Genomic DNA, 27,225 nt, shown 5'->3' with positions numbered 1-27,225 from the left:
TATTTTTCTTACTTCTCAGTATGTTAACATCAGGATGTTACCAATCATTGTCTTGTGAGGTCATGTTTCTGACTATAAATGTCAGTGTAGTTGCTACTAAACCCATCAACACTGTAGTTCCCTTTTTAAAAACATTTTCTTCCGTTGGCCACCTGTTGCTTAACTTCCTACAGTCATGAATAGAGGAAATATATGAAGTCATAAAAACAGAAATACTAACGTAGCTGCTACTAGAAATCATTTACAGCAGGTAATATTACGTGTGATCCAAGATCCTTTACATTTACACCTGGTATTAATAAGGATTCATATCTCCATTTTGCCTGCATTGTAATGTGATCTAATTATGTTAATTACGGTGACTGGTGAACTTGTCAACAAACATGCCAATGAAGGGCGCTATTCATTTTTAAAAATCCGTTTTTGAGAGGGAAGACTTGCTAGCTATCACTACTACTTGTAGCTTTCAGCAGGAAAATTCAGGCTAAAGAAAAAGCTGATACACCTTTACATGCAAATTAGACTAATATCTTTGAAACTCAAAGGATCTTTCTTGATGATGCTTAGTCAGGATTCCTAATAAGTATGTGCTTTAAAAAGTCTGTGGCAGACAAGGTTTTAAGTTCAAATGAAACGAACATTCAGTATGGTGCCAAGGTATAAAGTCTAAACAGTGTGCAATGTCCAATGACAGCTGGGACAAAAGTAAACCATTAGACTGAATACTCAAATAAAATCAATTATCAAATACTACTGTCAACAAGCCTGAGCACAACTCTTCCTCCTCCCATGCACTAATCACATCATCAACTTCCCTGTGTTCCTGTGAGGGGCGCTAACCTCTTTAGCTAAATGAGATTCCTGTCATCATCTTGACTCCTAGAGTCACAGATAACCAAAAGGGAGCACTAAACCAGATACTAGTGCCAGTGGCTGCCAGCCAGACTGAAACAGACGGCAGAAGACAGGAAGGAAAGATCAAAACCTGCTGACCCTATGAGGCTGAGCAGATGCTGTCAATTTGGATAGACCCTGTGATGTACTAATAAGAGTTTATTGGTAGACATTAGTATGCACACAGTCTGACTGTTGGATGAGATACGGTCTCATTAGTGAACATGGACACCAGACAAAGTTTGTGCTGAAGCTTAGGACGATCTTCAGATACTCACCACGGCAACAGCTTCACTGGTGAGCACTTTGTCTGCATCCATGACGACGTAGTAAGCTATGTTGGTCAAGATGTAGATCACTGTGACAACAGGCATGGAAATAGCGATGGACAAGGGAAGATTTCTACAATGAAGAACAAGAGAATTGGTTTACACCAACTTAAAGCTCTCAGTTGTATAAATGTTTCCTTTAGAGAGTTGAAAAAAGTATTATGGCACACACTCAGGAATAAATGCGCCATGGAAGAAAACCTGTGACACACACACACACACTGTTCCTTCTGGGTGAGATGAGGGCTTGATGACTTTGAAATACGATAAGTTAGTTATAAGTCAGATTTACCGCTGGACTTACAATTAGTTATTTTTAGTTGCGTAGTTAAGTAAAGAGTATCAGGAATGAAAAAGAATCAAGCTTCTTGTGAAATCTTTCTGAAACGTCAGACTTTGTACCTCTCTGGGTCTTTGATCTCCTCTGTGATGAAGTTGAGTGTGTCCCAGCCAGAGTAGGAGTAAAGTGCTGAATAGAGGGCCAAAGCCATGTCACCAGGGTCCAGTTTGGAGCCACTGAATGAGTCCTCAAAGTTTTGATCAAAACCTATACAAACACAGGTCGGCACATTAACAGAAGAAGAAGTGTTTAAACATTTTTAAGTATATTGATAACTAGTGTCCCATGCCTTTTCAGAAGATATGTAGAGTTTTCGAAGATCCAATTTAGAAACAGCAAAGGACAAGATTACAGCAGTATGTTTGAGTTCCTACCTTGTGCCAGCTTCACCAGGCCAGTAATGATGATGACGATGAGAGCTAGAACCTTGGCTACAGTGGAGATGACCTGAAGAATAGCCCCCCATTTCACTTTCATACAGTTCACACAAGTCAGCAAACCTGATGAAGAAAAAAGATGCAAAAAAAAAATAAAGCAATTAAGGCGAGGGAAGTTTATTTGTACAGAACGTTTCAACAATGAGGCAATTCAAAGTGCTTTACATAAAACATTATAAAAAGACACATTTAAATCCAACTTAAAATACTGAAATAGAAAATAAAAATAAACTAAGAGAATAAGAAATAGGAGAATAAAAGTTATAGTGCAGTACGAGATATAAATAAGAAGCTTAATTTAATTTAATAAAAGGCAGCGACAGAAAAATCTTAAGCCTTGATTTAAAAGAACAGAGAATTGCAGCAGACCTCAAGTTTTCTGGGAGTTTGTTCCTAATATAAGGGGGGCGGGCGTCTCAAAGCTGGCTGAGTACTTAAGCCAGTGGTGGAAGTGGACACCAAGGGGGGTTCTGGGGGAGAGTAAATGGGTGGGGTGCAAGTTTGGTCCCAACAGTGACCAGGACTTCCATCTGGTCAGTGAACTCCAAGAGGGGTGAGGAGGGAGAAAGAAGGGTCACTGGAGAGGAGGGTGACCAGGATGGGGTTTGGGGTGGTGAAGAAGATGAATCTTCACAGGTTTTTTCTGGTGAGTGGCGTGGAGACTCTCCCTTTTGGCTCTGATGTCTGATGTTGTAAACTCTCTTCAGGTGGGGGTGAAGCGGTTCTCTTTCAAGGTTTCTGCAGCGTTGCGTTAGGTCTTCTTCTTGATTTGATTCCTCTCTAGTCCTTGGCAGAGAGAATAGATGGGTGACTCAAGAAGTAAAATAGGTTAGAGATGAACAATTTTAGTCCTGATTCGTTAAGTCCATCTGCCTTACAAAGATGTCTGCGGTCCCAGAAAAGTTGAAATTGTCGATAAAGTGCAGTGAAGGAACTGCATGTACATACGGTTGAAAGCCAAATGTTCAGTGCCAACAAACTGCTGAATCTGTCTGCTTTTCTAACTGGCAGTAGAGGGCCATTGATAAGTATCTCAGCATTCAAACAGCTGAGTGTGCTCAACAGATCAATAAAGTCTGCTTTCAGTACTCCTGACTGTTGTTTCACAACATCATTGGTCCCTTTGTGCACTTTGATGTTTTTCACAGTTGGGTGTGCAGCCACGGGATTCCTTCTATCAAGTCAGAGGCCCTATCCTTGGGAAACAGTATATTTTGGTGTTCATACTGCACAAAGTCACCCACAATAAGAGTTTGAGGCCAAATTGTTAGCTTTCCCTGTAGCCTTTTTCTTTCAGGTATATTCTCAGTCCTTAGGCCGCATTCAGACCAAATCCGGCAATGCGGCACTATCACGCAGGGTTCTGTGGAGGTCTAGGCGGGTCACTACATGGCCTATTTGTGTGACGCATCTAATTGTAATACAAGTAGAAATACTAACCAGAAATTCCAACTTGCAGCCCAACACAACGCCAATCGAGTGCACAGCGATTTATGTCTTTGTGCTCCCTCATGGCAGGGTTGTACAGCTCTGGAAAGGTCATCACAGCAGCGATGAGTCTCTCTTCCAACTTCACAGTTCCTCAGTAAACAGCGGAATGATACAAAGTTACGTGGTAACAAGGTTCGTCTTCCCGTGAGCATCTTCAGTCTGATCGCCTGCTTACATGATTGGCCACTGAATATATTGGCCTTGTCGGATGACATCATGTCGTGTTCTGTACTGGAAAAAGTTGAGCCTGGTTCAACTTTTTTGCCGGATGACACTGCTTTTTTTTTTAATGAGCCCCCGAAAATGCACTGACCCATTCACATGAATGGGAGGGCTGCTGTTTTTCACACATTGCGTGATTTGGTCTGAACACAGCCTTCCCCTGCTGTGAGAGGATGAGAGATTATTCAGGTCATCTGACGGAGATTCAGGTTCCTGCAACAGTGGAGCCAATCTGTTTGTACACTTGGTTGTTGGGGAGGTTTGTTGCTTGTTGGGGAGGTTTGTTGCTTGTTCTCCCTTTCACAGGTGTCCACAGCTGTGTCCTTCTAAGTACTGGGATTGATGAGGTGCTCTGCCTGGATGTTAATGCAGGCCAGCCAGTCGCAATGCAAATCCCAGGGCGCTGGGCTCTGCCTGTGACACATCCTCCTATTTCCAAGGGAAATGACTACTACTTATAGATTTATTACTTGACACACAGCCCTCTTGTTTCTTGGAAGTCTCTTTGGTGCTAATTAGACGTGTGTTAGCATACTCTTGTCCACTGTTTTGAGTCCATGGTAAAGTGGTGTGATTCCCACATAGTCACTTCCACTTCTAACCAATGGATTTTCATTTCAAGCACTGCAATTTTCTGTAGAAGTCTGTGGAAGTCATTTGGAAGAAGGGGGGCATCTTGCTGTTAGTTTTAGCCAAAAAACAGATTTCCAGTACAGGCTTGTGCTGTTGGTAGGCCACACTCACATAGTACTGAGGAGGTCATAAAAGTGTTGAAAAATATGTCAATAGCCTACTGTATCTTTCATAAATTACAATCCCAGTGGTTTATTTGTATCCAAGAGCCACTGCTAAAAATTTCTGGCAGAAAAAAACCAAGAATAACAGCGAAAGAACGTAAGCAGAGGTGAGAGCAGGCAGCAAAATATCTGCACTGTAAGAGAGCAGGAAACTAAAATTTTATATTCCAGACAGAATTATGGACACGAGCAGAGAGGAGTAGATAAACAAGGATACAAATTTAAAGTCAAGAACTTATGAAGAAAATATTTTTTTTGCTTTAAGAATTCTACTGTAATTAATTTCTATTATGAAAGAAAATCCATTCATCACCTTGAAAAATAAGTTTTGCACTGTTTGCAAGTCGTAAGAGCAAATACGGAAATTGATCCAATCTGTTACTGTATATCTGAGCCTTTAAGAACCGGCAGAAGAATTTCCACTTGCAAGCTAACTAGCAGATTGCCCCGTTGATCTGCTGATAACATTACAGAGATTGAGGCCCTCAGTCAAATGTCTTCCTCAATGATCAGCTTGTGCAACAGACTTGGCACATAAGTATAGAACATAACTAAACAAGCCAAACAGGTCTAAGGTTATACAGCTATATTTACATTGTCCTTATCTGTCTTACTTTCTTCGCCTGCATTTTGCCATGTAGCATCAAAAGCTTTAGGGTTGCCATTTGGGCAGAGTTTAGAGGAAATCTACAGGTATTAAGTGTAGTTATACACACGGATCCTTTGAGTGCAATGTAAACTAAGACTAGATTAAGCAGCTGTGTTTTGGAAGTCCCAAAGACTCACCACATAAAAGTGTTTCATCTAATTAAATGCAGCAGTCATGGTTTAAACATTTGCCTGTAATGCTACTGTGCTGTTCACAATCACTATAAAACCACTTTACCAAGGTATTTCCTGAGGATACATGTGGGTTGTCAGCTATTTTGAGAGCTTCTCCTCAGTCATCCTCAAACATTCAACAGCCTAAACTGAAGTAAGAAGTGTTGCTCAAAAAGAAACATTACAAACTTTCTGTCACAACAGTGACACTCCTCTCATACATAACACTGTAGGGCTCAATACAAAATATTAAACAAGATCGGCTGTCATATACACACACACACACCGCCACCCAGCTCAGCCGTGTACTTTCACCAGCATTGTAAACACAAGGTTAAGTAGAGCATAGCAGTGAGTTCAGCACGAGGGAAACTTACATATGATGGCAGCAGCAATGAGGCGGACAGCATTGTGGGGTGCAACACATGTTGGGTAGAAGGGTTGGACCAGGTAGCTGGAGAAGGTCAAGGCTATCACTGCCTGACAGGCCGGCTCTACAATCAACAATGACGTCCACAGTCTACAGTGGAATTGATGATAAAAAGGCACAAATATAACATTTAGCTACATTTTAGTAAAATAACAATAATGGTATCAACTTTATGCACTTTTACCATTTAGGAAAATCCTTCAACAATTTTAATTCCAGTACTGAGTAATAACTGAATATAGGAATACACTCTCCTGTCATACATATCTACATCTACATATCTACATATCCACTCCAAGTAACAATTTTAACACTAAAGTAAAGAACTGGAAAGAACCTAACCCTAACTGAAAAAAAAAATCTTCAAAATATTAATTTCTTAGACCAAACAACTAATCAATTAATCAAGAAAATAATCGACAGATTAATCTATAATGAAAATAGTTGCAGGTGGACTATGCTTCACATTTGGAATACTAAGATTCGTTTTTCTACAATGTGCAATTTCTGTGTTAACATGTTTACAAGAATGTATCTATAGACAGAAAGAGTAAAACTACTATATACCGAATAAAAGCCAAAAAGCCTCCAAAGGCTTCCAGGATGTAGGCGTAGGAGGCTCCAGATTTACGGATGGTGGTGCCCAGCTCAGCGTAGCACAGTGCCCCAATCACAGAAAATATCCCTCCAATGGCCCAGACTACAAGGGACAGGCCAAAAGAGCCAGTGTATTTGAGAACCCCCTGCAAAGAAACATATACTTATGGAGAATTAGTATATAAACACTTTATAGGACTGCATGATGATTCTGGTCAAAATGAGAATCATGATTTTATTCCACTCAGAAGTCAAAGCCTCTGTACTCATTTCAGAAAAAAAAACAAAAAAAATTGCAGTGTAACTTTTGGTTACAAAGAAACATACTGTAGGTGCTTTTGGTGCTGTCATCATCATCTTTGAATCCGGTAACTAGACCGGTGATCTAACACAATGACAACAGGAGGATCTGAAAATACGGACAAGCCCAACTCTAATATGAACAAGAAATGAAACTATAACTAAAAACAGACCTTTAAAATTATTCAATAAATATGTTTTCGGATTTGATAATGTTTGAAAATAGTATGAATATTTCAATAAGAGCAAGAAACTTTTTCCAGTGCGTCAATCTGAAAAGATGCATAAAGATGATAAATGTTATGTCCTAACAAAGCAGAGCGTCCTACCTTAGGTGACACGAAGATGCCGGAGCCGATCATATTTCCCACGATGAGACAGACCCCGTGCAGGAGAGAGATCTCCTGCTTCAGCCGCACACCACTGCCCTGAGACACAGAGTCTACCTCCGCAACCATTCTGAGTTTAGGCTGAAGGCTGTAAATCCTTCAGGGCTGCTAACAGGGGAGTTATGGGGAAGGATAGAGAGGGCAGACTGATGCCTGGCTGCACCAGAAACTGAGAGTAGGTGAGAGAATAGAACTATAAAATACTGGACAAGATGAAAAGAGGGGTGTGGACCAAGCGCAAGCGAAAGGGAGGTGGGAGTGTCACTGGAGGACGAATATTATGCCTCAGTCATTGGTTGAATTGAAGAGTGCGTCTCCAGTGGGATAATCTGTAAGACAAACAATGACACTGTCAAAGAAGTGTTTTAAAGACAATTCATGCTTTTCACATATGTGAGGCAGGGCTAGTGGTGCAATGGATAACGCATCTGACTACGGATCAGAAGATTCTAGGTTCATCTCCTGGCTAGCTCGGTATCAACTTTAGCTTAAAAAAAACACGTTCTCCACGTCTGTGAGGGTTTGTGTGATGTAAATGTCGTTATCCGCTCATGTCCATGAGGGTCCAAACAGCCCCTCTACGGACGTCCACGTGCAGCCCAAAATTTGTGACCGCATGGACTGTACACATAGCAACCAACTGAGTATGTGCTAGAATGCCTGTTCCGTCTACTGTATATATGTACTTCCTATTTTTCTTATTTCGATTTTTTTCTTGTTGTTCAGCAACATACAAGAACTTCTCAGCTGCATTCAGACTGAAAACAGCCCTGTGTAAAACAATACAAGGGGTTGTGTTGGTGTCGTTGTGTTGCTAAGTGCCGGCGAGACAATGAAATACGATCCAGTAAGTCCGGTTGGACTAACAGATTATTGCATTTAAAGGCTTATCAGAAAAACACTGCACAGTAGTTTGTAATACTCACAGAGTGGATTTTACAACTCTGGAAAGTTATCACGCTGCAACCCTGTTTACGTCCACGGTCAGAATGAATAGGCCTTACGCATGTCAGTACATTTGAGTCACTTAATGGACACTTACGGGGGCAGTAGGGTAACTGCAAATGAATTAAAATGAATGAGTGAGTGAATGGATAAATGAATGCATTTATGGATTTATGCATTGCACTTAAGTAGAGCTACAACGATTAGTTGATTAATCGCCCACTATTTTGATAATTGAATTATCGTTTTGAGGAAATGTGGAAGAAAAAAATACAAATTTTTTCTCCTTCCAGCTTCTTAAATGTGAATATTTTCTGGTTTCTTTAGTCTTCTATGACAGTAAACTGAGTATCTTTGTATTATGGACTATTGATCTAGACAAAACAAGACATTTGAGGTTGCACCTTGGGATTCTGGAAACTGTGATTAACATTTTTTTTTATTTTTTTTTTACCATTTCCTGATGTTTTATTGACCAAACGGGTAATAAATTGATTAATTGAGAAGATAATCAACAGATTAAATCGATCATGAAAATAATGGCTAGTTGCAGCCTTAAGAAGCAGTAAGTAAGAGACAAACTGCTGCAGCCACTATTAACCTACTACAAACCAGCCCGACTAAAGTGCTATTCAACAGAAACCCTCTTTTACAACCAGAAAGACATAATGGCCTGGAGTCAATGCAAAAATGTATTAGACTATTACTGCTTCGGGCTGCACAAATAATCTAAAAACTGCAATCCTTATTTTGTCTTCTACAGTTAATTAATTTGATCAGTGTCTACTGCGGCTTATTAAGTTCAGAGCTTCCTATTTACTGGTCAACTACAGTCACAGAAACTCATTTGTGCACACTGTAAACACACTCTACTTCCTGAACATACTAGTGACTGCAGGCATGAGCATTTTCAAGACACAGCCAAGTGTAGCTTATAGTAGACTAACAACATTTTCTATGTATAGATACAATCATTTTGTTTACTTTGTCATCTATCTAATAGATCGACAGGAGTTCAACTTTGGCTATCTCTGAGTTACACACATTCATGAAACACAAATTACACTGGTATGCTTGAATGACCTGCCTGACAAAGTTGGTTATCAAGAGGCACTATTACTCCAGGATTTCTGGCCCGGATTTGTTACAAACAGCAAGGGGCAGTTGAGACTACTGAGACTTATGGGGATTTAAAAATTACTAATGTCAAGACAAACCAAACATCCCACGTCTTTCTACACTGAAGGTTCATTTCATGAGGAGGGGCACTGACAAGAAAGCACTGCCCTGGAAAAGTGAGCCGATAACAACTTAATTAACCAGACTTGTCTTTCTTTAAAACAAATAAATATGACCTGGTGCTACAAACAGACACATAACACTGGTTTCTTTTATTGAAGCAAGAGAAACTGACTGGAAGAAAACTGTAGACAGTCTACACTAAAGACCTGCATATAAATATTTTCATTACTTCCAATCATCACGGGACAGTGGTCATGGTATCCATTTTATCCGTTTCCAGTAGAAAACTTTTAGTAGCATACTGCTAATGTAATCTTGTGAGAACTTCTGTAAGCAGAGCTTGTGATGGTACACTATATAAGATTTTTCTGGTTGTTTTCATGGTTTGATAGCTCCACTAGATCACATTTTGTGGTGTCATTTCAGGTGGTTTTATAAATTTGTGGCATTATCTTTTGGTGTGCATCTACAGCAAAACACTGCATGCAAAGAACTTCGTCTTTTAAAGTAGGGAACAGTCAACAGAATGTGACCCTATGAGCCCATTTACACCAAATATTATCATGCAATCTGTATATGGAAACATCTGAATATTGATCTGATATTTGGTCATTGGCCTTATATCACTAAGCATTCTCATTATCTCAATTCAGATCTTAATATAAAAAGGTATAGATTTAGAAGACTTGTCAACAAACATGGTGTGTCCAATGTCAAGAAAAGTGATTCTGCTAAATAGGCTGTACTTGATTGTTCTGTTGTCAAGGAAGAAGTTATCTGAGCTGAAAGCACCAGTCCTCCCATTCATTTGAATATGGGTAATGGGTTAAGGCTGCGGGGTGGGGGGGGTGAACCAACTTGGATCAGCTTTTGGAGAAACGCAACCCGATGTCATGCTGCGGTGGACAATCATACTGGTAGTGAGAAAGCCGGTAAATGAGAGGAAGTTTCTGATTGTTTCACCCCCCACCCTGCACCTCCGCGAAACCCTGCGGGGGTGCGTCGCAACTCCTCATTTAGATGACATTTCAACTTGTCTGGCAGGTTCTCTTTTTTTAAGTATGCAACTAAGCTGCACAGACTGCGATTACACTTGGCTGAGATCCAATCATAGTGCGAGCAAGACCACTAGAAGACTGAAAGCTTTCTGATTTCAATGTGTTCTGCATGCATTTATACGTTTTGTTAACATGCATTTTTCCTTATTCACGTAAGATATTCTCATTACCAGATAATACCAGATGTGACATTTGTCTTCTTCCTGACGCACACACACAGTTTTTGTCATAGCAAGAACAGTGCACCATACATATGATCATGTTGCTCAAATAGTTGAAGGCAAATTAATTTGAGTCAAAAAAGCAGTTTTACACACTGTGAAAGTTTATCTGTACACAGGATGCATCTGTAGGTTCACACGCCTACACATGCATCCTGTAGGCGTGTAGGCACACACCTTTGTATCTAACAGCTTGTGTAAACAACTGAAACATCATAGAGATATACTACTTACTATACCGACATGTCAGATTGGGTTGCCATCAATGTGGAAGGTGTATACTGCCTGAGAGTTACATGATGGCAGGTTTCTAAAAGGAATATAATGAAGTGACATTTAAAACATTTCTCGTGGCTGAGCTGGTCATGTGCCTGGTTCTGACATCAAAGGGACGGAGATATTTCACAAACAAACGACCCTGACTGAACTGCTGTGCGTCAGGAGTGTCTACACTCAGAGAAACGTGTTTCCATGTTTACTTTTTAGGGAACTTTTGTGAACTTTTAGGGCCATGTGCGCTTGAAATGTCACAGCTGCACAACTCTCGTCATTCACGTAAACATGCACATAAGTTTTCAATTTTTCAAGTTAAAGTGAAAAAACTGGAATAAGGCTGCAACTAACAATTATTTTCATTATCAATTAATCTGCTGATTATTTTCTCGATTAATCGTCCAAAACCCAACAGTATTTACTATCCTACATGACAAAGAAAAGCAGCAATTCCTCACATTTATAGAGCTGAAACCAAACAATGTTTGGCTTTCTTGCTTCAAAAGTGACTAAAACAATTAATCAATTATCAAAAGAATAATCTAATCAATGAATCAAAGTATTGTTGCAGCTCTAAACTGGAATGATTTTTTTTCCCCCCACCATTACCTCAATTAGCACTGACAACATATCCGCATGTTAATCAACTGACTGGAAATTGACACCAATTTACTCACCAATAAACTTTAATTTAGCTTATTTGTTTAGTATTTCATTAATCAAGTAAAACATGGCAACAAATTCATAACCGCTGAGACATTATAGCTTTTCCCTGTTTTACATGATGTTTTTGGCAGCCAATAATGACAGATTTTGAACATTAGGAACTTCTTATGTGCATTGAATGTGACTACATAGACCATGTTAACATCCGAGTTGTGTAAAACGATTAAACTCATCCAGGAAAATAAGTCACATCTGTCCTTTAGCTGAATTTCTTCGATCCACTTGTCCCTCTCCTACGCACCTGTCTCATGAAACAGATGTGCAAATTGTTCCTCTGAGCTGAATTTCTTTGCCCATCACCAGAGAAAAATACTAGCAAGAGGTATGTTAAGGACAAACGCCATGTGTCCCATTACCAGATCAATGAAATTACACTAGCATCTGCTCTGCATGCTTACGCTAATATGGCTGCTACAGTTATTTGCCCCTGTTGACTTCACATCTATGTGGAGGAAATTATTATATTCTTAATAACTACAAATATAAGTGCTGTTTATTTATCCTGTGTTCATAAGGAAAACACATGTTTATTGAGTCAGTTGTCATTAAGTTATTAAAGTTATAGCTATTTACACATAAAGAAACAGCTTCCTCTCATGTGTCAGACCAAATATCTACACCTAAAAAAGGATAGGTTCACCATTTTTCAAATCTGTCTTAAAAGTCAGGTATCTGCCAAATTTATAGTCTTTTTAGCAATTCCCTCTTTGTGTTTCCCCTGTTGAGCTGCGGTGGAAGTATAGCAACAAAAAGAGAGACTTTGGCACTAAAAAGACTATAATGTCGAAAGATATGTACTTAATTTGACTCATTTGAATGGCTTCAGCTTCATATTAGCTTCAGATAAACTTTAAAATACAGTTTTGCACAGAAGGAGGCTTGTGGATTTTGGCCCCCATTACTTACATTGTAAGCACTTTATGAAGGAACTGCAAATGTAGAACAAAAAGTAAAAGTATTTGTACTCATAGGTTTGATTCGTAGCTGTAACTTCAGGATTGACATACAGTTGAGTTCTGTGTGAACTTTTTTTCCACCCACAAACTGATTGATGTGTAACTGCAAACCTGTTGTGTAACTGCAAACGTTTGTGCAAATCTTCTTTCGCACTCACACATTGGAAATTATTTGTGCAAATCTTTTTCATTTGTTCACAAAATGTCATGCACAGCTACAGATCTCCTTATGGATTTTTTTTTTTTTTTTTTTTTTACACATTCAAACATTTGAATTAATTTGATCAAAATGTTTTACACATTCATGCATTTGAATTATTTAAAATGTTCTGACTTATTCAGATATGGTGATAAACAGCTACAATACATATGACCCTAATTTAAGCCCATAGAAAAATCTATTTTGTTCATTTGGGACATCCGACTGTTGTTTTAAGACTTGAAAAAGTGTGAATCTATCCTTTAAAATATCGGACGTGCCGTTATAGCGCAGACAGGAAGAAGAAATGAAACGTGGACAGTTTGTTATGGACAGCCACATTGTGAGTTGACTCAACTTCCACGCGTGTGACTGAACTCTTGGACTTTTTCATCTTCGGTAACGTTTTGTCCCTGTAAGTCACACAGACACTCTCTCCTGTTGTCCCGTTATAAACCCAAACTCCCGACTGGCTGTTAATGATTAGCGTCAGATGGATTGATAGCCTTGTTAGCAGTGGCCTGATTCAGACCCAAATGAGGAGACTGAGGGATCAATGAACCCATTCTATTCAAGCCTGTTTCACTGCGCTCACTTTAACTCTCTAGCTGACATTTGATATATCTAAACAGTATCTATATTAAACTAGCTGTGTTGTTCGCTAACAGAGCTAGCTGAGTTAAGCATCCGACACAACACACATGATGCTGCTAGCGTTGGTTAAGATGGTGACAATGTTAACGTCACGTCGAGTGGAAACTATTCGTCCACATGCCATTTAACAGCCACTGACAGAATTAAAAAGTGGACAAAGAACTAGTCACCTTGTGTTTATTGTAAAATAAAACACTATACCTGTGTTGTGTCCTCTTTTTTTCTCCAGTGAAGCAGGCAGCGACACGAGTGGTACTAAAGATTTGTGAAAATTTAGCTTGTAAGCAGCAGTCAACATCTGTAGCTAGCTCCGCCTCTCCACCAACCGCCAAATGATGGTTGGGAACACCTACTGCGCGCTTATATCATTTGAAAAGCAGTAACCTCGCGAATATTTAGCAAATACTTATCTCTAATCGTTAATAGTTGGGTTATATTAACGATAGCTTCTATCACTTAGTAGAGGATGACCTACCGGCACACAGGTAAAGGTACTGATGCACCTAAAGCCCTGATCAGCGCATTGATCTCTATCTGAGCGGTGATGAGGTCACACAGGTGTGCGTAGTGTGTGTTGGTAAGCGAGTAGTCCGTCATTCGCTCAGCCAATCAGATGTGGTCTCTTTTTTTTTTTTTTTAATAACATTTTAAACTAAAATTAAATTAGCTCAAAAGGTAAATCATACGTGGCGTTTTAAATTTGGTCAGTTAATCCATATGACAGCATAAGAATAAAAAATGGGAGCAGATGAAGTCACAAATTAGGAGAAAGAAGGAAAACAAACACAAAACTTGTCTGTTCAAGACTTTAGTCCAGTCAAATGTATTTCTCTTTAGCCTACAGTTCAGTTAATTTATTTAATTGTATAGAATAGGTAGCCACAAACAACACTGAGTTACATTTAGTGATTAACATACAGCCAAAGCTAATTTCCAGTGTGGATTGGGGTCCTACACAGGTGTCCTCTTAATAGCTTTCTTTCATTATATATCAAGCAGTGTCAAACTAATATTAGTGATACCTATATATACAGTAGCAGTCAAAAGATAGATAGATAGATAGATAGATAGATAGATAGATAGTATTAGGCTACAAATAAATTCTATTACTTTGATGTTAGTTTGACACTCTGCTTGACACAAAGTGTCTCTTAAATGTATTTTTTGAATGTAAGCAGACTTTAATACTTTATATTAATGATAAATTCATATGTTATTTATACATATGACCAGTTTTCTCTCTATTGTCGCTTAGAGTCCCTCCTCAAAACACACTTTAGAATAACATAACATTTTTTTTAATGTGATTTGAATTTTGTGCTTTGTTCTTTTATTTTCATTTGTCAAACTGTTAAATTTAAAAAAAAAAATATTGCAATATTACTTGTGTTATTTCATCTAGCGTACTTGATCTTTAAATGTTCTACAGCATTATTACAACCTTAAAACAGGTTATGGTTAATCAGTGACCATTCATAAGGCCTTGGCCAAACTCTTGACATTAGTGTACCACTTTAAATAAACAGCAGCAAAGTAACTGTTTTGTTATCTATGCAAACACGTGCTTTTTGATAAGGAACTTGGAGTGTTGTACTCCCTGTAGTCCAAGAGTTAAACACCATGCATACATTTAGCTTTTATTAAAATAGGCCCATAACTGCACAACCCTATGAAGTAATAACTAATATAATTATATAGAATATCCGTCTAAATTGACCACTAGGCTATCTGTGTAGTGTAGAATGAATGAATCCATTATTTTAGTAATTTCCTTCAAGCCTTCCTCAAACTCATATAACTTGAGATTTGCTGCCACCTAGTGATTGATGTTTTAATGATACCACCCAGGCTATGATTTGACCATCAGTATTTCATGCAATCACAAAAGATAGCCAATACTGGTATTATTGGGTCATTTTAGTGTAAACACAGATTCTATAGGACACTTTAGACTTTTTGTGCCATCAAATACACTAAGACTGGGTAACTGTTTTTATAATTAATGTAATTCTGCTCCGCCCAGAATGTCCTACCAGGAATTACCACAAACCTAAATGTTGTGACTAAGTTAAAAAAAAAAATGGAAGTGTGCTAAATCTAAATGTTCTCTTATCATGAGTCAAGCCTCCTGTAACGTACAGCACAAAGGACGTAGAGGTGCTGATATCTACATCACCGTAGAAACAAAGAGGGAAACACCCTCCGTGTTTGTGTCTCTGTCTGTGTCCTGAACTCTCCAATACAAGGGGATGTAGGATTTGTCAGGGCTCTAGTTCAGAGAGGCGCGTCAGGGGAAGATAATGGCCAATATGCTCTAGGATGCACATACATGCTCATAAATGACCCACTGTAAAGCGAAATAGATTTTATGAGGAGACTTCTGGTTTTTAGATTTCAAAATATTATGTTTCATCTAAATGTAATATTCTGTAATCAGTTACAGGATCAACATTTTATGATCTAAAAATATTGCTAGATTAAGAGGACTCATACCCCAACATGATCATAAAAATTAATTAATACATTTATTTTGAGGTCGTGTTGTCTCAGGTTGTCTCTGCACTGGTGACCAGTAAGTCAGAGAATCCATTTTAAGCTGCTTCTGGTCAACAAATGCACTCATTGAACTCTGATATGCTCGATGAAGATCCAAGAAGAGCACTGAGGTCTTGTGACTGGAGTCAGCTGACCAGGTTCATATCTGAACTTCAAACCTATCTGCTCTTTGTTGCTGGTTTTATAATTTACTATTTATTGATCATCACAATTTAAGTGTCAGTGTATTAAATGTTTTTTTCAATCGTGTCTTATTTAATCCGTGTAGCACTTCAAACTGCCACTGTGTAAGAAATATGCTGTAATAATAAGGATAATGATAATAATACTGCCACTACCAATACTACTACTACTATTAATAATAATATAACTGCATTGTATATAGAAAGTTTCACTAACAACATTTCAAAGTGTGCTACAGTAAAAACAGGATAAGTTAAAAAAAAATCCTAATTGTATAAAAATCTAACAATAGTTTGTTTTGTTTTTTTAAAAAATACAACAAATTACAGTCAATTTGGAGAACAGTAGCAAATATAACAAAGATACAAATTTGAGTAGGGATTTGAAAGATGACTCTGGCTTTTCCTGCTGCTAAATATTCAGTCTAAACCCGACATACATCACCCACAAACCGTCTTCCTCACACTGCTGGACTGTGATGAAAACAAATGTCTATCATAAACCTTAGAGCTTACGAGATACGTACACAATCGTTCAAGTCTGTCTTAAAACAACAGTCAGGTGCATAAATGAGCACCGAGAGAGGTTTTGCTCACTGTCATCATTCCTCTTGTTCATACTTACCATTAACAGATCCCTTCTTAATGTGCTTTCCGTTGTAAGTGATGGAGGATAAAATCCACAGCCTTCAGTCTGAAATGTATATAAAAATGTGTCTACAACTAATATGAAGCTTCAGCCATCCAAATTAGCCAAATCAAGTGGATATATATAAGTCAGTCTTTTTATTAACAAATTCCCTCTTACTGCTATAATTCCCTCTATACGACTAATACTCCCACCATTTCCATTTCATTAATTTATTTATAAGGACAGGACACATTAATCAGCATTTCTGTAAATGTGCTAGTGTTAGCCAAATGGCTAATTTTCAACTGCAGTCCTTTGGTGAGATGTTTTGAAACCTATTAACCACAACTCAACAGAGAAACGCTGTCTGGGGAAACACAAAGAGGGAATTTTACACTAAAAACGACTGTTACTTCGGAAGATACCCACTTGATTTGAAGCCTCATATTAGCTTCAGATAGATGGACACCTGATTATTGTTTTAAGATAGACCTCTGTACATCATACTGTACATCATATTCTCAAACCTTTTTACGTTAAGGACCCCTAAACTAACAAAAATTAGACCACAGACCCCCATTCAATAAGATTTTTGCTTTTAGATGTTTTGTTACAGAAAGTGTATGAAACCAGTGACCAAAATAGTCATATATTCTGCCATTGTGTTACTTATAGATGAAATTATAGTGAAAATAAATTATTCTCTTTTTTTCTGGGTACCCCCTGAGACCCCCTCAAGTACCCCTGGGGGTCCACAGACCCCAAATTTTGAAAACAACTGGCCTGTTTTACTTTTTGATGAGGCAAATTCCCAGTTTTATTCTGAAGGCCAAAACTGCGCACTTGTCATGTTGTAGTCATTTCCTGCCGGCTTGACGCAGCTTTTAACAGACCACCAGGCGCACCGGCAGCCCCTGTCTCTGCTGACTCAGTGCCTTACCAGCAGTCGCTTCACTCCGAGAAACAAGCAGCCAGCAACCAACGCACACTCCTCCGAGCAACCCGCCCCGGCACCACCACAGAAAATGGCTAAGACCGCAATTGGTGAGTTTTGCACTGGATTTATTTCAGATATGACTGAGATTCTGGTGGCTTCGCAGGTTTTTTGAGGATGCTGAGAGGCAGTGGCGACACCCATGGCACAAAAGGATGCTGAGGGTTGATGATGATGAGAGGGAGCGGCCAAACTCCGCCGCAAGTCACTTCTAAAAAAATAATAATAATTGCAAAACTAAAGCAACGTTTTCCAATTTTGAAATCATTATTTGAGCTATAAACAGATATCTGTCTCATCCTGAATCCTAATTGTTGATCAATATGAGCTGGTTTAGGATTCAGTTTGCCATATGGTGATAATCAGTGACGCAGGTTTTTTTTCCATTCACTTTAAAGCAAGGGATTTAAAAATAATGAATCTATATCATGCTATTTTTTTCGTCACACAGCAGCATTTTGTCGATGCCTGCCTGCCTGCCTGCCTGGCGCACCTGCCCTTATTGCCTGAGTCAGAGCCGTGCAGCATAATGCAGCGCCAGCGACCCCACCCAACATCTCCGGTCCCTTCAAAGAAAGCCAGTCGCTCTCCAGGCTGTGAAATATTTCACCGTGACCAATCTCCTTATCAAAACTGGGCCATCCTATGTAGCTGTATAGTGTAAAGCCTGCTGAACCAATTTTGTGGGTGACCGCTAAAGGCATGAATGAGAAAGAGAGAGAGAGAAAGAGAGAGAGAGATAGGGAGGGGGAAAAAAGAGCATCCTTTTTTCCAGAATTGCTTTGCAGTCGAGGGATGAATTTACGACTGGCGATGAAAATGAATGTTGTCTCAGGAATATCCATACCTATTAGAAAGGCTATTGATTGTAAATGTGGCCTATAATGTTTATTGTAGCCACAGCTGAGTATATTGAGACATTATTTACTCGAAATATATGAACAAATAAAATAAAACAGCATGTTATGGCAGGTGGGAGGCCTTGTATTTGTGTCAACCTTGCATCAAGGCTTGATATATTTTCATTTTTGGCTGGTTTTTCGTTATTTGAACATATTACTTTGAGAGCTTATAAACACTAGACCTACAGGCTTTATGAAAAAGAAGCCTATAGCCATATTAAGGCAAGTTTATTGGTTTTTAGGGGCTCGTGTGCAGCCAGAAAAAAGTGAAATGTGTGTGTGTGTGGCCAGTCTAGGGGATAGTGTGTTTGTTTTCTGGTTGAATAGGCACTTGATGGATGGAGGGGCATGCAGACAGACAGCGGTAAGGGTCCTGGTGTCTGCGCTGAGGGACGCCGGCAACTAAACCCTGACTGTTATATTTATTCCCCTCTCCTCCTCCTCCTCCTCCTCCTCCTCCTCCTCCACCCACCTCCTCCTTCCTCTCATGATTTGAGCTGTGGACAGGCAGAATGGGATGGGCAGGGAGCATAAAGCAGTCATCATCCCATCGTCAGTGCAAGTCAGCACTCACCAGGTCGCTGAGTTCACTAATAGACTATTTTATTTAGAGAAACACGGCAGCGCAATTCTAATTTTTCATATTTCTAACATGGAGGAGTCATGAGTTAGTGAACATTTACGACTGTATTTAAGGATTATGATGCAGTACATGTGTGAATATGTGTTCTTCATTCCTTGGGGGAGATTTGAGGACACAAAGAAACATCCCTCTATACTATAAGATGGAGCACCAGTTATCAGCTATCCCACCAATAAATCAGTGCTCAGACCCAAAGTGCGCACCCATGTGCATTAAAGCCTTTAAGCACTGTTCCTGATCCTTATCGTGCACACTTGTCATATCCAGTTAGGTGTGGTCATTCAGCTGATGCCCTAAAATCAATTCCTTTGTGCACGGAAACAGAAGCCTCTTGGACAATAATACCATCAATATCAAGTAACTAGTCATGTCCAAATTCTGCTATGTTTCCCATCTTATCATCTTAATGGCCCATGTGCACAAAGCTTAAAAGTCTCCCGGACTAATAATTCATTCAGATTTATCATCGAGTCCCATCGATCAATGCAGCACACTCCCATTACTGGTTCAGATGACTGTTGCTCTTTTAAGAAAGGCTGGGAGGAAGAGGCGACATCAATCCAGGGCGATGGTATGCCATATGCTCATGAGCTCTTCATCACTTGTGGAAATCAACAGATGCAGAGGCAAAAAAGCTCTCAATTCGATTATCGACAATTAACACCGTCTCCTTTTTGTTTTAATATACGGATCTCCGCAAATGGACGCAGGGTGCGGTGTTGGAAAAACCCAGCCCACCAGTCCTGCATCAAATGACTAGACTTGCCCTTGATTGTCTGGGTGCCATAACGTTTCCTTTAATAGCCAATCTTTCTCTGGTAATACCTTCATAATTTTGTGATGATATTGCTGCCTGGTGGCCCGGCTGTAAAGGGCCTGTATGGGCTGAACATAGAAGCCAAGCCCATGTTGTTGTGAGGTTACAGCACCCAGGAGGGGAGTAAAGAATGTGTTACACAGAGCCACATTTTGTGAGACTGCCTTTATAGGCAGTTTGCTCGTAGCCCTATCAAAAGTGTCTTTCAATGTTTTTCACTTTGTGCTATTTTGCCCAAAGTGACACTATGGCCATAATTAAAATTCTTATAGTAGGGGCTGGGCTTTTAAGAGGGGAGGGAGGAGGGGAAGACAAGAGAAATAATGGAAGAAATGCACCAAATAGAGGTGTGGTGGTTTGTGCTAACGCAGAATTAAAGCTCCCAGGGGAAGCAGAGAGTGTGGGTGACAAATAAAGAAAGAGAGAGTAAGAACAAGAGGATGGGACTGAGACGCAGAATACAGCAGCAACAGATGAAATGGAGGCTCGGGGCTGCAGAAGGTGCTGGGGAAAGAGGGATGCTTGTGGGGGAGTAGGTATTGATGATCTGTCCTCTTTGGCTGATGGATTGAAAGAGGAAGTGCAGCTTGCTGGCTGTGTGTCTGTGGTCGGGACAAGAGGAGTCTGAGAGGTAGACACTCAGGGAGGATGCAGAGCTGACTGGTTGAAACCAGCCTGGCAGGGTGGACCGGGAGCATTAAAGCGGTGTCGTCCCTGTCTGACATTATCTTTTCCTCTCATATTCTCATATTGACATACAGTAGGCAGCTGACCGAACCTCAGCCAACATTTCTGAACACATGCTGTTGTATGGACACTTCCTGCTGTGGATGACATTCTGTATCATTTGTCATTTTTATGTGTCTGATCCACCGGGAATGAGCTCATTACCGTGGTAACCGAAGGAAAATATCTTTTCTCTCAGGAGAAATAATGGGACAATTTAATAGTTTTGCAAAGTAGAGAATCTCTTTTTTTTTATTAGGGATATAAAATAAATATCTCTACGGCTCTGAGTTATAGAGCTATTTCAATTCACAGTGAGGGTTTATCTTATAATATAAGAAATAAATTAAATTTACTCTGATATAGTCACTTAACATACAAATAAACTATAAACTATAAATCTGTCAGTTTGTTAAGTAAGCAAAAAGGCCCCACCCAGAACTTGGCAACCACCAAGCAAGAATATGTGCTGATCTGCTTCATAAGCACTTAACCCAAATTACCTGCTCCACTGAATTGTTAACTGTTTGTGCCTTCAGCTGTCAAGTGGGCTTGTGTATGTGGGAGAAAATGGCTGACGGGGTCTTGACATACACATAGCTTAATGAGCCTGTGACAACCATCCAAAAGCTCTGTTCCCCCCCTCTAGTCAGCAGAAATGGCACGGTCCACTAATTACAAATTAAAGTGCCATCCACCTGAGGTGGCTGCTTCCATTAGGCTGTCCTGAGGGCAGTTGATGGGGGCTGCGGGTCCCACTGGGAGCTGCCCCCTTTGCCGGTTTTTAATCCTCCTGCCTGTGAATTCTGTTTATATCAGAGAGGTGTGATGATTTTACTGTCCCCACCCCACCAGCTGAGTTTTCTCCATCTTTCTCCATTTATGTTACTCTAGAAAACTCCACTTTTATCTCAATTCCTACTCAACCCCTCTCTCCTTTTATCATGAATTTCTCTGTTTTTTTTAACCCCTCCCTACCATGCTCTCACCCTGTCCTATTTCCTCCTCAGGGAAGGGGTTAACAAGGCCATCAGAGAATAGTGAGAGCTACATCTGAGAGTTGATCACATTACTGTGGCGTCTGCCAGTCTGCAGGGCAGAAAGCGAGACACAGAGAGGAGAAGAAGAAGAGCAAGTGAGAAGGGAATAGGAGTAAGGAAGAGGATTTGGATTAATCATACAGTACACCGTACCCCACTATGGAGAAGCTCTTTCACACTAAATCTAATTTCTGGCTTTGCTACTCTAGCTTGCTGCAAATCATGAATCAACGTGGCACATTTGAGCCCTGCAGGCCTTGTGCTCTGGGTGATGGATTATACCCCGCTATGACAGTCGGCATGCAAATCTCCACTACCTTGACAGAACCTGTAGTGTGTTGCGGATAATTTTGCTCGTCTCCCTGCAGGGACTGCCACTGAACTCCAGGCTCTCATTACAAAGTAGTAGGTGCCAAAAACACAGGGATAAAAAAAAAAAAAAATCAAGGTCACACAAGGATGCTCGTTCTTATATTTACTGTTTTTTTTTTCTGTCTGCCCTTTTGAACACTTTGTCCCCCACTATTGAGCAGAGAGCAGGTTGCCAAATACAGCCAGTATGATTTGGGTGTTATTAACTTTTTGGACCATAAATGGACCAAGGGATGGGCAGTCATATTGCTGTGTTATGCTGATAAGCTAAACCCTCAGCTGTTAGCCTCTATCCATAAAGTACAGACAAGGAAGATAAGAAACTGTTTAAAGATTATCCCCACATCTAGCCAAATACCAGATTTTAAATTACCTGAACCACATAAACTAACCTCTGATGTTTTTTGGCGTTAGCCACAAAATGGCAGCAAGGCAAAAGGGCGTTGGTCTGGTTACGTTAATAAATAATAGACCAAAATGAAATGCATAGCTAATGATGTGTGGAGAATCCTGTGGATACGGCAGCATCTTAGCTGTTGGGGAAATTAGGCCAAGTAAGGACACATCCATTCCGCTCCCCTCGCAGCTCGTTGAAAACAAAAGCCACAAAATGTCTACAAAACCCAGGGCAGTTCAGCTCCACCAGACATCCTTTGATGAGGTTTTCTTTTTTTTGAGGACTTGATGAATATTTATTCTTCTAGAAATTTTGATATTTACTTCAAGGACCTCCTGTGGAGGGAAAAGTGGGTTAATGATGTTTCATCCTTGCGTGTGTATGTTAGTGGGTTAATGATATTTCATCTGTGTCTTAGCAGTGCTCTCAGTTTACAGTACATACAGAACTAACACACCATCATGTTGACATTTATCTTCGCAGCTTACAAAGAGAAGATGAAGGAGATTTCTGTTCTCTCACTCATCTGCTCTTGTCTGTACCCTGAGACCCGCAAAAACATCATGGGTGACTTTGAGGGTAGGTGGAAATCAGACTGAAGATTTTTAACTCTTACTTTATCAAAAATGCTTGAATGAAAAGTCAACCGGAGCTAAAAGAGGGGTTTTCTTTGTGTTTTTCTATCTTTGCCATTAATCCACACACATGCAGACATGGATATCAAGCCCATTAACAAGCGCGCCTCAGGCCAGGCCTTTGAGGTTATCCTGAAGCCGACCTCCCCTGTGTCCGATGTTAACCACTGCATCACCACCCCTCCCAAGAAGGACCTTTCCCTGGAGGACATCCAGAAGAAACTGGAGGCAGCTGAGGACCGGAGGAGAGTAAGGATGTTTCCCGTCATTGTCATTGCACCCAGCTGCCACATGCCACTTTGCCTGAATAAGTGTTGGAGCTTAAGTCAGGATGAATGATTTTTAGACCAGACAAAATCTATATGTCCAAAAGTGTAATATAGCTTTTTTGGAAACCTAAACATTTCTAAGGCTAGATTACAGGAAATTCAAAAGGAAATCAAGACAGTCAACATGTCTAGTTTCACACTATCACTGTTAGGCTGTAAGTATGACATCTAATTTGATTCCTGGTTGTTTGGTCAATGGTGCATCACACTGACTGCTGTGCTGCAGTGAGTCTGGTGCAAAACTACCATGAAAAATCTAATCTGACTTTGTCTAATTCCTGCATCTCATTGATTTTTTTGTCAATACAGTCAGTGAAGCACCTGACAAATCCAGCAAACCACCAACAAATCAATCAACCAATCAATAATCTAGTTTGACAGATTTTTTAACACCAGATGTCCAATACTGAGGGCCAAACATTCAGTATAATAAATAAATTATAGTACATGCCAGGAGATGATTTTTATGCTTAACATTAATGTCCAGCTCTGACTTGCATTAAATTTTAAGAAGAATCGATCAGCGGTGCACAGTAAATCACTGTTTCTCCCTGACTCATTCTCCCTCTGCTGCCCGTCCTTCTTCTGTCTCCTCTTCCTCCTCCAGTCCCAGGAGGCGCAGGTACTCCGGGCCCTGGCTGAGAAGCGGGACCACGAGCGCGACGTGCTCCTGAAGGCCATGGAGGAGAACAGCAACTTCAGCCGCATGGCTGAGGAGAAGCTCCAGCAGAAGATGGAGCAGATCGAGGAGAATCGGATGGCCTACCTGGCCAGCATGATGGAGCGCCTGCAGGAGAGGGTGAGGATGGAGGATGTAGTCAGGATTTTAGATCAGGAAGTCGAGTCCACTGTCCCCCAGACTATTTTGATCCAACACCAAACAAAATAGCCTCAAAATTGTGTCAATTGCTTAGATTTTTTTAACATTTCATTTATTCAGTTGACTGTTCAGTTGTATTGTCAGTAAATTTTAGGAACAGGAAGGGCTATATGCTGTTTTGAAGCCTTCACCACACTGCCAGGAATTAAACTGCTAGTGAGGAAATAATAAAACCATATATTTATTTGTTGTTGTATACATTTATAAAACATCCACCAGGTGTTAGCTCCTAATTTTAGAATGTAAACCCCCCCCAGAAACAATACTGAGGATATGATCTCAGTGTCCTCAACAGTAGCTATAGTCCTGGACAAGGTTGCACTAGCTATTTGTAAATCCATTGCTAAGTTTGTGTATGAAGTCCTTCTTAAGTTCTTAATAACTACTAGCAAGTTTCAAACTACTAATTTACTAATTCGGCATAATTAGAATTAAAAAAATGTATCTGATTGGTTGGTAGGAAACATTTGTAGCTCAATTCAATTAAAAGCAGTCAGCTATTTTGACAGTAACATACTATAACTGCCAAAAGGTAACCAAGCAATATATTAAACTTAATAGCCATACCTTTGTAAATATAAATGGTTGTATGTAGGCTGTATACCTGCTTGACCTTTATAGATGAAGCACTTGAAGTAGAAGATGTGGAAAAACAGCTAACAAAGAGGAGTTGTCAAAGGCGGAGGTAAAGAATCGTATGAAGGGGAGAGAAGAAGACATGAGAAGAGCCTCGGGTAAGAGAGGAGGACAGGTGGCGGAAAACAGAAAGAAATAAGTCGTCACTGCAAAGGTCAAATTTGAGAGATGGTGAAGTGAGCGAGAAAGAAATGTCAGGAAAGAGCCAGCGACCAAAAAGACCGCATGTGTTCACTTGCGTGTGTGTGTGTTTTTCTAGGAGAGGCGTGCTCAGGAGGTGCGCAGGAACAAGGAGTTGAGAGAAGAGGTGACAGCGTGAGAAGCCCCAAAAGGTTCTACGTCCCACCTCCAATCCCCCTCCCCCCCACCACCACCACCCCGACCCTGAGGAACACACCCCTCTCCCAGCTTATCCCACATGTCCCCACCTCTCCACCCCCCGCCATACTCCCCCATACTACAATGAAAGTACCACAGCCTGAGACGCCACCCCGAGACAGTGGGAGGTTTGAATGGGGTTGGGGGTGGATCCAAAAATGAAAAAAAAAAAAGAATTGAAAAAAAGAAAAATTAATGTCTCCCACCCACTCTTCCCAAAAAAGAATGTTTTTGCTCCGTTTCCAATGAGAACAAAAAATCAAATTGACAAGTGACAGTGGGTATTGGTTTTTGTAAATACTTCTTTTTTTGTTATATACAGTACGATACAAGCAGCAAAAGTATTGATTGCAGTGTGCCATTTTATATATAAGTTTCCTCTCCTTGCATATATATGGATGTAATAATTTGTTCATTTTCATGTTTTTTTTTTGTTTGTTCATTTCAGCCTGAGATTCTCTTTTTTTATTATTATTACTATGATTTTTGAGGTTTCTCTCGTGTGGTGACAGGCTTAGGTGTTTGTTGTGAGTTTGCCAGCTAGCTGATGTTTGCTGTGACTGGTTGCGTCCTCACACGGCCCGCATCCTGGCTCCGTTCCCTCGTCCCTTCGAGTGGGCACTTACTCATTTGACCCCGCAGATCTGGAAACAAAAATTGGATCTGTTTGCTCCGAGTGATTTTCCATCCATTTTATGCCAATGTTCCAATTAGTGAGGGACATGTGCGGGGGAAGTTGGCAAAAGGAAAGGGGACAGGCTGCTCTTCTGTGGGGACTGCAAGCCATCGCCGCACATCCACTCCTGTGAGGTAGAAGGTGACTGTACCGCAGGAGAACATTATAGCATTTAATGAGCCCATCCTCATCCTCCCCCCTCCCTCCCTCCCCCCTCCTCCGTCTGCAACCTCTTCATCTCTCCACATACATATATACTGTAGAAGCACTCACTCACACGCTCTCCACATGGGCAGGCGTTTAGCCAATCATAGCACAGAGCTCAGGAGGAGCTCGCTGAATTCTGTCCATCTGGCACCGGAAAAGCTCACGTAACATCCCTGACCAATGGCGGGCCTCTTATATTCCTCAGAAACAAGCTTCCAGCCACATTTCAATCACATGTTACTGTAGTACCCAACACAACAAAGAACGCGACAGATACAGGCATTGAGTGCAAAAACTTCACCTGAAATCACACTTGTTACTGTGAATCTTAAAATCGGAGAAAATACAAATAATTTCCGTCTTTCTCCATCTGATAGAGGCTAGAGTAGTGCTCGATATCATCAGCACCTACCGGAATCATTGCACTTCACTCCAAGACACTGTAATTGCCACTGAACGGCTGGCACAAGAAAGATATTTAAGCCATAACAGGTATCACTGCAACAACAATTCATGAACACAGTATTGCCATCTGTAAAAGTGTATATGAGTGTATTAAAATATCCAAATAGTTTGTAACCAGGGGTGTTGAAGCCTGAGGTTGAACCCTGTCGGTCACACACGCACGGTAGGCCCATAGATGTGTGTGAGTGTGTGCGCATATTTCAGAAAAAGGGTGGGTAGATACTGTATGTTTGTGCCATGTGATATTGATCCGGTGACGTATAAACCACCATCACAGTGTAACAGCTGTCAGAAGTACATCACAGACAGTGACTATCCTACCTGCCTCTCGCTCTCTCTCTCTCTCTTTCGCTCCTCTGTCCATTTGTGTGTTTCCCCCTCTCCACATATATCTTTGTGAGCAAGCAGTGGTTAATAAAGATTTGGGGTTCAGTGAA

The 27,225-nt window shown here is 40.3% G+C and overlaps 2 protein-coding genes across 6 annotated transcripts in view; one reads left to right on the top strand and one right to left on the bottom strand.

Annotated features, from left to right (window-relative positions):
* si:dkeyp-120h9.1 (Y+L amino acid transporter 2-like) overlaps nt 1-13,918 on the bottom strand; it is a 21,183-nt gene extending 7,265 nt beyond the window's left edge. The window contains exons 1-7 of one of the 2 annotated variants that reach the window (XM_067613018.1): nt 13,798-13,918; nt 6,989-7,377; nt 6,330-6,505; nt 5,710-5,852; nt 1,938-2,063; nt 1,626-1,770; nt 1,173-1,296 (exon numbers count right to left, since the gene is read on the bottom strand). In XM_067613018.1, the coding sequence (XP_067469119.1) occupies nt 1,173-1,296; nt 1,626-1,770; nt 1,938-2,063; nt 5,710-5,852; nt 6,330-6,505; nt 6,989-7,117 (843 nt within the window). In that variant the 5' untranslated portion in view covers nt 7,118-7,377; nt 13,798-13,918. The other variant, XM_067613017.1, reaches the window with a different exon arrangement.
* On the top strand, nt 12,947-27,225 carry stmn2b (stathmin 2b). Of its 4 annotated transcripts, none has more exons than XM_067613020.1 (6): nt 12,949-13,083; nt 17,583-17,735; nt 23,066-23,161; nt 23,294-23,466; nt 24,154-24,345; nt 25,322-27,225. In XM_067613020.1, exons 2-6 carry the CDS (start codon nt 17,717-17,719, stop codon nt 25,379-25,381), a joined length of 540 nt encoding a protein of 179 aa, XP_067469121.1. In that variant the 5' UTR covers nt 12,949-13,083; nt 17,583-17,716; the 3' UTR covers nt 25,382-27,225. The 4 variants fall into 4 exon arrangements, with proteins under 4 accessions (XP_067469122.1, XP_067469121.1, XP_067469120.1 ...); XM_067613019.1 differs by having other exon boundaries at nt 17,549-17,735; XM_067613021.1 differs by lacking the exon at nt 17,583-17,735 and having other exon boundaries at nt 12,947-13,083.

The sequence above is a fragment of the Thunnus thynnus genome, chromosome 15, assembly GCF_963924715.1.
Source record: "Thunnus thynnus chromosome 15, fThuThy2.1, whole genome shotgun sequence".
Lineage (NCBI taxonomy): Eukaryota > Metazoa > Chordata > Actinopteri > Scombriformes > Scombridae > Thunnus > Thunnus thynnus.
Note: the sequence above shows the minus strand (reverse complement) of the source record. Positions and strands in the feature narration are given on the sequence as shown.